Source organism: Herpailurus yagouaroundi, unplaced genomic scaffold (genome assembly GCF_014898765.1).
Source record: "Herpailurus yagouaroundi ecotype Mexico unplaced genomic scaffold, PumYag 160, whole genome shotgun sequence".
Classification (NCBI taxonomy): Eukaryota; Metazoa; Chordata; class Mammalia; order Carnivora; family Felidae; genus Herpailurus; species Herpailurus yagouaroundi.
This window is the reverse complement of record NW_024412401.1, coordinates 21,386,108-21,398,863: the sequence shown is the minus strand read 5'-3', so window position 1 is coordinate 21,398,863 and position 12,756 is coordinate 21,386,108. Positions and strand designations below refer to the sequence as shown.

The following is a 12,756-nucleotide window of genomic DNA, read 5'->3' as shown; positions in this document are numbered from 1 at the left end:
AGCTCAGGAGCTGTGAAATCATGACCTGAACACTTAGCCAGCTGAGCCACTCAGGTGCCCCTGAAATTTGCTTTATAGCAACAACTCTGGATGGGTTGTTAGATTATTTAAATAGTTTTACCTGTGGTAAATTACTTAAGGATTGTAAAAAAATGTTTTACTGTTTTGTAACACCAACTCATTCAACGTTTGTCACTGGTGCCTTAGCAATTTGAAAAGATCACTAAATAGTCTTTATTAGGAGCTGTGGGAGCTTTTTCCCTGACACCTTTTCTGTTGCTGCCAAGTTCCCTGACCGACGTCCCTGGGGCAGGGCTGGTGGGAAGTTTCCTAAAGAGGAGGCCTAGGCTGAGCGTCTTATAAGGATCAGCCGGTGTGTGGCTTGTTTGGGACATCAACACTCCATCAGAGCCTTCTAGGAGACACGGTCCTGGAGTGACAAGGGTTTAACTCAAGAGATGGCTCTGTGGCTAACCGGCTGCACGGCAGAATTGTTTTGGTGATAGCCTATAAAATGCCGGAGGGAATACAAGGCCTAATTCCCCCTGGGTGCAAGGCCAAAACCACTACCCTGGGTGAGGACCCGGGCTCCCGAGCGTGCGTAGCGGCGCAAGAGAAGGCGTCGGGGCGGGAACAGAGCGAGACCAGCAAGACCCCGACCGCCACGACAACGGAAGGCACTCGGCGCCCCCGCACCGACCCCCTCCAAAGACCGTTTGGCCAGGGGGTGGGGCACGGGAAGGCGCAGCCAATCACAGGGTCGCTCTCAGGTTACGTAAGGGCGCGTTCGCCGATTCGGCGCTCGGGGAGGGCGTGCAGGGGAGTGCGTGGCTGGGATCTAGACCCGAGTCGTCCGCGCGCTCGGCCGACGTGCGGAAGGCGCGGGGGCGGTCTTGGGCCGGCCCGCTTGCTGGTGCTGCGTTCGGCTCTGCCCGCGAGGCGGGGCGGCGGCGGCGGCGGCGTGCGAGGGAGCTGCGCGCCAGCGTGTGGTGAGAGCCCCGCGTCGGCCGGGACTCGGGAGACGGGCAGGGGAGAGCATCCTTCGGACCCCCACGGCCTCTTCCCCCGGCCCCCGCCTCGTGGCCCCCGGGGTCCGGCGGCCGCCCGGTACCTCTCCGCGTCCCCAGGCCGGCACAGACCCTGGCCTCGCCCGGTCTTCGCAGGCCTACGTGCCAGGGCCCCTCCGTATTCCTGTTACGGGCTCCGTCTTGTGGCCCGCGGAGCAGACCGCTTCATTGCGGGCCCCGGGCGGGTAGCCGGAGGCCTGGCATGATTCCATCCCCCGGGCAGCGCTGCCCAGTAAGGAAAGGGGCTGTCCTGGGAGATAGTGAGGGTTCTGTTACGGGGGTGTGCAAAAGAGGGCGGAGAGCTCCTTGACAGACAAGTTGCCCTGGGGTGTAAAGGGTTGGATTAAAAGATGCTTTTGAAGGTCTGCGCCCAACCCTGCCATTCTGAGTCTGGGCTTCCGTAGTAGTTTGATGCGCGTTTATTTTCCTCTCCAATCTTGAGCACACCTGTAAAATTGTTAGAGCACGAACAAGTATTCTGGGCTCCTCGGAAAGAGAGGAGTGCCGTGTAGCAGTCTAGATAATTGGCTAACCCAGCTAGAGAAGCTCTGGAAGAGGCCAAACCAAACTACAGCTCGGGAATAGGCTTCAGAAATTTCAGGCCGCTTTTACATTGCTCCTTCCGTCTTAATTGTAAGTCGCATCCCCGCTGCATCGAGGGAAGAGTGGTATGTCATGTACTCTTAATTGCTGTGGAGCCTGGCAAGACCTGCCACGAAGGCGGCCCGTGGATGTTTAAGGAACAGACACTAGGCAAACACTGGATGTGTAATATCCTGCGTGCTGGGTCTGATTTTTAGTTCTGGCAACAAACTGTACTTTGGGGCAGGTAAATTATTTTGTCTGTACCTCAGTGTCCCCGTCTGTAAAATGGGATTGGTGAGAGGGCTCTCAGGATGAGATGGTTAATGTAAAGCTCTAAATATAGTTAGTGCTTAGCACCTCAGAAGTACTTAGCAGATGCTTACTGTTACTGTTTCCTCTGCTCAGTGACTACTTGAGCCAAGTGCTGGTGAGTCTTTTTCCAACAGTTCAGTTGAGAGGTCCAGAGGAATATTTTTCTGGGAAGTGTTGATCATGTTGATCACCTTTTGTTAGTATGTAAAATGGTCACTCTTGAGAGAATGCAGGAAGTGGGCTTTAAGAATTGGGTTTCTCAGAGACTGCCAGTGAATTCGAGATGAAAGCATACTTCTCTGAAATTTAGCTATATTTTAGTTACAATTCTGGAATTAATAGGTGAAATGGTGTAAATATCCAGCCCCTCCTGACTTTCTGAGCTTTAGGCTTGAGGGAAATGTGGACAACATACCTACTTCACAGTGTCTATTTAAAAGATTGTTAAAAAAAAAAAAAAAAAGATTTCTTGTTTTGATAGTGACAATTTCAAGTATGCTGAAAAGGACAGAAGACAGTATGACACCCTCTACCAGTCACCAAGATTTAACACATATTAATATGTTACCATGTTTGTTTCACATCTCTGCCTATGGTATGATTTAAAAAAATAAATGTTACCTAAGCCTTTTCAGCCCCATTTTTCTTTCCCTTCTCTCCCTCTCCAGAGATAATAACTACTTTCCTGAGTTGGTGTGTAACTTTACTGTAGAGAAATAAACAACATATGTTTTATACATTTAAACAGTACATTATACATTAAGACATTTACAAAAAAATGGTACCTTATTGTATCTAAGATTTTAGAATTTGTTGTTTTCCTCTAATGTTCTGTTGCTGAGATTCATAAGTGTGGACAAATATAGACATAGTCCATTCTTTTTAATTGCTGTCTGGCATTCCAGAATGTAAAGAAACGAGTTTTATCTTGTTTCAAGTACATTGTACTTTATGCAACTTAAATCATGCTGGTATAGTTTAAGTCCATTTTGACACATTTACTCATTCTATACTGGTTATGGGGACTCTGGTCACAATTCTCAGTATAAAAATGTATCTTTGGGTATGACCTCTTATGCAGAATAAATGATAATGTATACTGGGCTGAAAAAAAAATTATTTTGTTTCTGGTGCTTCTATTTGGGAAAGTGAACTAGTTAAGATCTGTTATGTGGCCTGGTGTCAGGTATTAGATTTAAGTTTCTAAAAATCAGAGACTAGGTCTTTCTCAGCTCTGTGTCTGTCTCAGCTCTCTTCATAGTTTTCTGCACATAAATGTTTGTGACATTGATTATTTTTACTTTTGGGGTTCTCATACCCTTCATATATTTGAAGAGTTGATGGTGCAATTTTCAAAACTTTGCACCTTTAGGTTTAATATTTCCAGTGCCTTTTAAGTTTTCCAATTTCCCCATTTGATTCAGAAACAAAATTAAAAGCATTTTATTTTTTTAAATTAAAAAAATGTTTTTATTTATTTTTGAGACAGAGAGAAACAGAGCATGAGCAGGGGAGGGGCAGAGAGAGAGGGAGACTAATCTGAAACAAGCTCCAGGCTCTGAGCTGTCAGCACAGAGCCTGATGTGGGGCTCAAACTCACGGACCGGACCGTGAGATCATGACCTGAGCTGAAGTCGGATGCTCAACCGACTGAGCCACCCAGATGCCCCCAAATTAAAAGCATTTTAAAAAGCAAGGTATGAATATCAGTTTGTAGAATGTTACCAGTTGCATAATATGTGCTGTATGTATTTGTAAGCAAATACATCTGTATTTATATATGCATATAGTTTACTTATAGAAGTATAGATAAGAATATAGTAACTCATAGCATCCAGTGAGAAGAACTACATGGCTGGGGAACACAGATGAGAAGAATTTTTGCTATGTAGCCTCTTGTGACTTCTCAGTTTTAAACCATGCAAATGTATTACCTAATCAAAAAATAAGTTAAAATTATATATCTATATATACATATATATGTATATATATAAAACTTCTCCCCTTAAGCCATTTTACCATATTTTTAAGATTTAACTTCCTTTCCTTAAAGCTTTGGCCTTAATAACATTTTTGCCTTTTTCATTGTTGGTTTATTTAGCTAGGTTACTCTCAGTTTTGTTAGAATAACCTTTGACTTACTTGGTAAATACTAAGTATTTTAGTATTGCAAGATAGAGTTCACTGTTCTTCTAAAATGAAAACAAATTGGGGCGCCTGGGTGGCTCAGTCGGTTGAGCGTCCGACTTCGCTCAGGTCACGATCTCACGGTCCGTGAGTTTGAGCCCCGCATCAGGCTCTGTGCCGACAGCTCAGAGCCTGGAACCTGCTTCAGATTCTGTGTCTCCCTCTCTCTCTGGCCCTCCCCCCATTCATGCTCTGTCTCACTCTGTCTCAAAAATAAATAAATGTTAAAAAAAAATTTTTTTTTTAAATAAAATGAAAACAAATTAACCAACCATGAAAGATTTGCTTTGCCCCACCCAGCAAGTTGAATATCACCAACAAGTTATTCAACTCAAATTTAATCATCAGTGAAAGAGGGATAATGCACAAGAACATTTAAAATAACCATTTTTGGAAAAATATTTTTGCCTTTAACGATATTGGTAGTTGCTTAGAGCTTATGAATACAACTGTCTTGACAGATGCTTATTTCATTATTTTATAAATGATTTCTGTTGGGTGCCATTAGCTTTTACCAGAGATTGTGAAGTTCAGAATGGGTCTAATGATGGGGCAGTTTGTGTGCTCACAGAAGTTCTAGCCCAATACAGAGGTGAGATGGCCACTGATGAGATTTCCAGCGGGTTTTAGAGTATCCTGGTCTAAAAGGCAGCTCCCCTTTTACTGGCATCTTTACTCAAGCTTCTCTGTATTACTGATTGCAAGTTCTAAATATTGACACACTTCCTGAAGCAAAAGCATTGCATCCATAGGGTGGAATTTTACACTGATATAGAGAAGTTTAAAATGCTCCATAAAACATCTCTTATCCCTTGCCACCAATTTTTACTTTTGAATGAAGGGTGTAGATGGCAGGAGGGCAGAGGAGTTGAACAAAAGTATATATGTGTATGGTAAGGCCATACTGCTCAGAGGAAGATAGCAACTAAAAGGGGTGAGGTGGAGAGGGACCAAAGTTTACGTCAGGGTTTTCAGTAAGAGGCAACCCTGAGACCGGGTTTTGAAGAATGGGGAGGAGGCCGGGCAAGGGGAAAAGGAAGTTTTAGGTAGAGGTACTTCTATCTAGAAAGGCACAGAGATTTGAAGACTCACTGGTTGAACCGCAGGCACTTTTGTATGGCTTTGGCACCGAGTACAGGTAGTTGTAGGTTGAGGAGAAGTGGTTGGAAAGATGGGCTAGGCCCAGATCAGCAATTCGTACTTCATCCATAGGTTATGTATTCTGTCGATCATGGTAATCAGATTTACAAACTTTGGACCGATCACTCTGAAAGCCTGTGCGAGGCAAGCAAAGACTGGCAACAGGCAAATCCCTGTGGCAGCTCTTAACAGTAGTTCAAACCTAAAATGAGAGGTTGGGCTGGGAGATGTCCTGGTGGGGAGGAAGAGGAGGAGCTAGATTTGAAAGCTGTTTAGGAGGTGGAATTGACAGGGCTTGGGAGGTACAAAGTAAGGAACAGAGAAGACAAGGATGTCAGAGCATTTGGATGAATGGAAGTTCATAACTGACTTACATAACAAGGAAGGAGGAACAGAAATGAGGGGAAAAAAAGTAAGTTTGGGTTGGGCTACTGACTTTAAGGTGTGTGTATAAGACAAGAGATGTCTTGTAGGCATTTGGAGTTGTCAAGTTTGTAGGCACTGGCTGTAGGTGCTAATGAGGCTTTGAAGGTAGGGGTTTTTATTTTACCGTTCTCTTCCTCAGCACTAATCACAGTGCTTTGTATATAGTGGGTATTTAGTGTGAGGGTGAATAGATCTTATCCCTTGTAAAATGTGATCTTGAACCTTGAGTTAATTTCCTCTTTCAAGACCTGTGTTTCCCTTTTTGTAAAAGAGAGAGTTGAACTAGATCAGTTATTCTCAGTCACAGTTTTGTAGTAGACCGGTATGTTGGGATCAGTTGTGAGACATTGAAAGTAGTTTCTAACTAATTAAGAGCTGATGGTTCCTTGCCCTTCAAAGAGGAGTTGATTTATATCACTGTTTCTTAATTGCATTCCAGTGTGTTTTCTTAAGTGTCACAGAAAGGGGTGGAATTAGTCAGCTGGAATTTCTTAGCTCTGGGTGTACCAGTGGGTGTGTCACACAGGAGTGGGAGTGGAAAAAAGGTTAAGAAGCACTGTGTTAAATGTTGGTTAAAGGCTTATTAGAACTGCAGAATTCTGTGTTTGTATCTAGGACCTATCATTCTGGTTATAAATAATTTGTTTTTGCAACTTTAGGAACTCTATTTTAAGAATCTCTCAAAGCAAAAGAAACAAGTCATGGAGAAGAATGGGAATAACCGAAAGCTTCGGGTTTGTGTTGCGACTTGCAACCGTGCTGATTATTCGAAACTTGCCCCGATCATGTTTGGCATTAAAATGGAACCTGAGTTCTTTGAACTTGATGTGGTGGTACTTGGCTCTCACCTGATAGATGATTATGGGTAAGATGAAAGCATTGTCTTATGATATTCTTAATTGCAACAAGGTGTGCAGAGAGCTCGGCTCTTGGCCTCATGTGGACCTAGCTTCAAATCCCAGTTGTGCCATTTAGTTTTTATATGGCTTGGAGAAGTTGCATCTTCAGGTTCCTCAGTTATAAAATGGAACGAAAACCTATGTTGCATGTTACTGTGGAGAACGGAGATTGTGCTGTAAAGCGTCCATCACAGTGTTGCTGCTTAATAGGTGCTTGATAAATGAAAGCCATAAATATTTTTATTATTACTTGTTACATTCAGGAGAAATGCTACTTATAAATCTATATTGTGTGACTACAATAATGTAACTACCTGTAATGTATTTTGTGACTTCTAATGGTACTTTGTTAAAACTCATGTATAGATTGACAGCATCCCAAGTAGTAGATATGGAATAAGATTTTAAAAATGTAGGGGCGCCTGGGTGGCGCAGTCGGTTAAGCGTCCGACTTCAGCCAGGTCACGATCTCGCGATCCGTGAGTTCGAGCCCTGCGTCAGGCTCTGGGCTGATGGCTCAGAGCCTGGAGCCTGTTTCCGATTCTGTGTCTTCCTCTCTCTCTGCCCCTCCCCTGTTCATGCTCTGTCTCTCTCTGTCCCAAAAATAAATAAACGTTGAAAAAAAAAATTTTTTTTAAATCTAATTGATCTACAACATAAGGTAGAATGTTACATTACCATTGGTATTTATTTTGGTGATATTAGGTTTATTATTGATCACAGTCTAAATTTGAAAAAATGACAGTTGGGAAATCTTGGAATAGAATGTCTAAACCAGAGATAAACATTCATTGTGTTCTGTGTAATAAAGTGGCATTTAGTGCACTCTTGTGGCATAAAAATATTAATGCAGTTTCCAAAGATATCAGTAATACACTATTACATGTGAGAGAACCTTGTGTTAAAGTACAATTGCCTTTTTCAGACTATTCTTTAAAAGCAAGACAACAACAACAGCAAAAGCAAACAAAAACCTGTCTCTAAAAACCAGTCCGCTCTAGGTAAATACATAAAGTAGAGAAGAAACTTATGGCTAGCTCAAAAATTCATAGGTTTTAAACATGTCAAATGAATTCTGGCTATCTAAGAAAATCCACTGGGTTTTCGTATGTACATAGAGCAAAGTAGAAGAGAAATTTTAGCCAGAGCCTGAGATGAAAGTCTAAGTGGTTCTTTTACTTCTGTGAGAAGAGTTTGACAGGAAGACTAGTGGAAGAGAGGCTGTGAAGGAACTTGTGCTAGGTTTCTTATCTGCCAGCCACTATAAGGTTAGAAAGGCAGTATTTGTTTGGTGAGACTGATAGATAGGAAACTTGACTGGTACTTAATGGAAATGTTGTATGAAGTACACTGACATAAGTTTCTGGGAGAGGAACTGGATGACTGGGAAACAAAAGTGAGAAGGTAGCCTTTTCCCTGTAGAACCTTTTGTATCTTAAATTTTAAACCATTCGAATGTATTATTATATTAAAAGACATTAAAACAACAGAAAAATAAGCTACCTTCTATTTCAACTACCTGGGTACTTTTTTAAAAAACAGCATTTTTAGGGGTGTCTGGGTGTCTCAGTTGGTTAAGTATTTGACTCCTGATTTCGGCTCAGGTCATGATCTCATGGTTCACTGGTTTGAGCCCTGCATGGGGCTCTTTGCTGACAGCATGGAGCCTGCTTGGGATTCTCTCTCTCTACCCACCCCCTTGACCCCCCCGCCCCCATCTCTCTGCCTCTCTTGCTTGTACCCACGTGTGTGTTCTCTCTCTGTCAAATAAATAAACATTTTTTAAAAACATAGTATTTTTATACTCCTAAGAATTGGGTGAAAAAGAAAATCAAATAAGTAACAACAGACTACTTAGAAATTCATTTGTTCATTCATTTCCTAGGAGTTGGTAATAAAAATTTTTTTTTAAATTTTAGAGCAGTTTTGGGTCTACAGCAAAATTGAGCAGAGGGTTCTGCCTCCACACATGCATAGCCTTTCTCATTTTCCACATCAGCCCTCCATCCCTAGTGGTACATTTGTTACAGTTGAACTTAAATTGGTACTTCATTATTATCGAAAGTCCATAGTTTACATTAGGGCTCACCGTGGTGGTTTAAATCCTATATGTTTGGGCAAATGTATAATGACACGTATCTACCATTATAGTATCAGAGTCGTTTCCTTTCACTGCCCTAAAAATCTGTTCTTTAACCACTGTTCCTTTTACCATCTCCATAGATTTGCCTTTTCCACAATGTCATAGTTGGAATCATAAAGTACACAGTCATTTCAGATTGGTTTCTTTCACTTAGTAATATGCATTTAAGTCTCCATGCATTTTCATGGTTTGATATTCCTTTCTTTTTAGCACTGAATAATATTCCATTTTCTGGATATACCATAGTTTATTGATTGATTCACCTACTGAAGGGCATCTTAGTTACTTCCAAGTTGAGGCATTTATGAATAAAGCTGCTGTAAATATCCGTTTTGCAGATTTTTGTGTGGACATAAGTTTTCAGCTCCTTTGGGAAATACCAAGGAGCATGATTGCTGGATTGTGTGGTAAGAATATGTTTAGTTTTGTAGGAAACTACTGAGCTGTCATCCAAAGTGGCTGTATCATTTTGTTTTCCCACCATCAGTGGGTGAGTGTACCTGTTGTTCCACTTCCTTGTCAGCATTTGGTGTTGTCAGTGTTCTGATTTTGGCCATTCTAATAGGTTTGTAGCAGTATCTCGTTTTAATTTGCATTTCTGTGTTCTATGATGGGGAGCAGCTTTGCATACGCTTATTTGCCAATTTTGTATCATCTGTGATGAGGTGTCTGTTAAGGTCTTTAGCTCATTTTTAAATCAGGTTGTTTTGGGGCACCAGAGTGGCTCAGTTGGTTGAGCACCCAACTCTTGATTTTGGTTCAGGCCATGATCCCCGGATCGTGGGATTGAGCCCTGTGTCAGGCTCTGGTTGAGTGTGGAGCCTGCTTAGGATTCTCTCTCTCCCTCTGCCTTTCTCCACTGCTCATGCACACTCTCTCTCAAATTAAAAAAATGAGTTTGTTTTCTCTTACTGCTGAGTTCTTCTTTTTTTTATTTTTTTATTAATGTTCATTTAAAAAAAATTTTTTTTAACGTTTTATTTATTTTTGAGACTGGGAGAGACAGAGCATGAACAGGGGAGGGTCAGAGAGAGGGAGACACAATCTGAAACAGGCTCCAGGCTGTCAGCACAGAGCCCGACGCGGGGCTCGAACTCACGGACTACAAGATCATGACCTGAGCCGAAGTCGGCCGCTTAACTGACTGAGCCACCCAGGCGCCCCTATGTTTATTCATTTTTGAGAGAGAGAGAGAGCGCGAGAGAGCATGACAGCAAGTGAGGGAGGGGCAGAAAGGGAGACAGAGGATCCGAAGTGGGTTCCAAGCTGAGGGCAGAGAGCCTGATGCAAGGCCAAACTCACGAATTGTGAGATCATGACCTGAGCCAAAGTCAGATGCTTAACCAGCTGAACCACGCAGGCACCCCGTTCTTACTGTTGAGTTCTAAGCCTGTGGACCAAGTAAGTTTTAAGGGAAATTGGAAAATCTTCTGAACTGAATAATATTACAGTATATCAAAATTTGTGGGTACAGATGAAGGAGTGCTTGGAGGAAATTTATAGCTTTAAATACTTAGGTAACAAAGGAGAAGTTTTGAGTTAATGGTCTATTTTCACTTTCTTAAATGAGAAAAAGATGAGAAGACACCTAAGTAAGTAGAAGGGAGAAAAGAATGAAGAGTGGAATTCAATGAAACAGAAGTAGGGTAAGCAATAAAAGAATTATATTTAAAAATATTAAGTTGACAAATTCCTAGCAGAGCATAAGAAACAGAGAACACAGAGATTACCAATTTAAGATGAGAAAGAGGATATCACTACTGATCTTCTAGCCATTAAAAGAATAAAAAAAATTAGGCCAGTAAAGTTGGCAATCAGTGTATATAAAATGGACAAAGTCTTTGAAAAAAAACACTGCTTACCAAACTGACACAGAAGAAATAGAAAAATCACAATAGTCCTGTATCAAAGAAATTGAGTTCATTATTAAACACTTCCCATGAAAATAATTTCCTACAGAGATGGGGTCACTTATGAAATCTATCAAACATTTAAGCAAGAAATAACACCAGTCTTTTTTTTTTTTTAGTTTTTAATTTTAATTCCAGTATAGTTAACATACAGTGTTATATTAGTTTCAGGTCTACAATATCGTGATTGTATGCATTACCCAGTACTCGTCATGATAAGTATACTCTTTAATCACCATCACCTATTTCATGTATTCCTGCCCGCCCCCCCCCCCCCCGGCCGTAACCATCAGTTTGTCCTCTACAGTTAAGAGTCTGTTTCTTGGTTTGTCTTTTTCTCTTTTCCCCCCTTTGTTTGGAAATAACACCAAAATTCTTCTATATTAAAAAAATTTTTTTAAGTTTATTTTTCAGAGAGAGAGAGAGAGCATGCACAAGTGAGGGAGGGGGCAGAGAGAGGGAGAAGAATCTTATGCAGACGATATGCTGTCAGTGCAGAGCCCGATACAGGATTCAGACTCACAAACCATGAGATCATGACTTGAGCCAAAATCAAGAGTCAGATACTTAACTGAGTTACCCAGGCGCCCTGGGAATAACACCAATCCTACATAAACTCTTTTAGAAAATAGAGGAGAGGGGAACTTTCCCAGATTGTTTTATAAAATCTGCATAATCTTGATAATAAAACCTGACAGAGACATTGTAAGAAAAAAAAATTACACCAGTATCCCTTATGAACATAGATATAATTTTTTTTTTTTTTTTTTAATTTTAGAGAGCATGTGGGTGGGGGTCGGGGAGAGAAAGAGAGAGAAGACCTTAAATGCTCAGCACAGAGCCCAATGCAGGGCTCGATCCTGTCACCCTGTGATTCATGACCTCAGCCAAAGTCAAGAGTCAGATGCTCAACCGACTGAGCCACCCAGGTGCCCCCATAGACATGAAATTTTTTAACAAGATATTAACAAATCACATTCAGCAATATAAAAAACAGCTAATACATCATAACCAAGTAGGTTTATCTCAGGAAATCAAGACTGATAGAACATTTGAAAATCAGTGTTATTCACATATTAACAGAATAAAGGGGAAATACCTGATCATCTCAAGAGAGGTCAAAAAAGCATTTGACAAACTTAAATCAGTTATGATAAAAGCTCTTAACAGACTTTGAATAGTAGGGAAATTACTCAATCTGGTAAAGACCGTTGTTAGAGACAACATGATGGTTTGTGTAGGAAAATTCCAAGGAATCTGTAAAATGACTATTAGCACATCCACATGATGTAAAATGATGTATGTAAAGAATCTTTCATGATCAGAGAAAATATTGTATGAAATGAATTAAATAGATTATAAAATTGTGTGTGTTCTCCCCATGTTAAGATATCATGCATAAAACGGCAAGAAAAATAAAAATGATTACACTGATATTGCTGAGTGGTAGGTTTAGGGAGGATAATTTTCTATATTTTCCAATTTAAAAATACAGATTTTGAAAAATTATACAGAATTACATTATTACATGTTTATTAAAAACCATATCTTTTTAAATCAGCCATAACAGACAGGAAACTTTGAGGCACTGAGAATTGCTATTGTTACTAAAGCATGAAACAGACATGAAATTACATTTTATAGCCAATTTAATGCTGTAAAACCTACATTTACACCCCATTTAGAATTATGCTGCACTAATGGTACAGTACAAATTCAGAAGAGAATTTCCATCATTCAGAAATTTATAGTATAGTGACATGTCAGGGATCCTGATTGCCTATTTTTTTTTAATAAAAAATGAGCTTTTATAAGTAACATTTTTTTAAAATTAGGTAGCGTATTTAAAAAAAAACTTATAAAAAGAGGAAAAGTCAACCACCAAAAACTTTGGTCTCTATTTTAATAAAAAAATTCTCCCCCAATACCCTGAGTGCCCAGGTATTGGTCAGGACACTAGTGAGACACTAGTGAGGGTGCTGGATATGTTATATCTTGATCTGGGTAGTAGCTATAGGGGTATTTATGTAAGATAATCAAGGGATCTGTACATTAATGATCTATGCTTTTTAATTTTTGTGTGTAAG

At 40.6% G+C, this 12,756-nt stretch overlaps 1 protein-coding gene across 5 annotated transcripts in view; it reads left to right on the top strand.

Annotated features, from left to right (window-relative positions):
- The first annotated feature begins 835 nt into the window (after positions 1-835).
- GNE (glucosamine (UDP-N-acetyl)-2-epimerase/N-acetylmannosamine kinase) overlaps positions 836-12,756 on the top strand; it is a 41,637-nt gene continuing 29,716 nt past the window's right edge. Inside the window, exons 1-2 of one of the 5 annotated variants that reach the window (XM_040481680.1) lie at positions 849-989; positions 6,377-6,582. In XM_040481680.1, coding sequence (XP_040337614.1) covers positions 6,419-6,582 — 164 coding nt within the window. In that variant the 5' untranslated portion in view covers positions 849-989; positions 6,377-6,418. Of the gene's footprint in view, positions 990-1,022; positions 1,300-3,640; positions 3,662-6,376; positions 6,583-12,756 lie in introns of those variants that run through there. The other 4 variants (XM_040481677.1, XM_040481679.1, XM_040481681.1 and 1 more) reach the window with 4 other exon arrangements.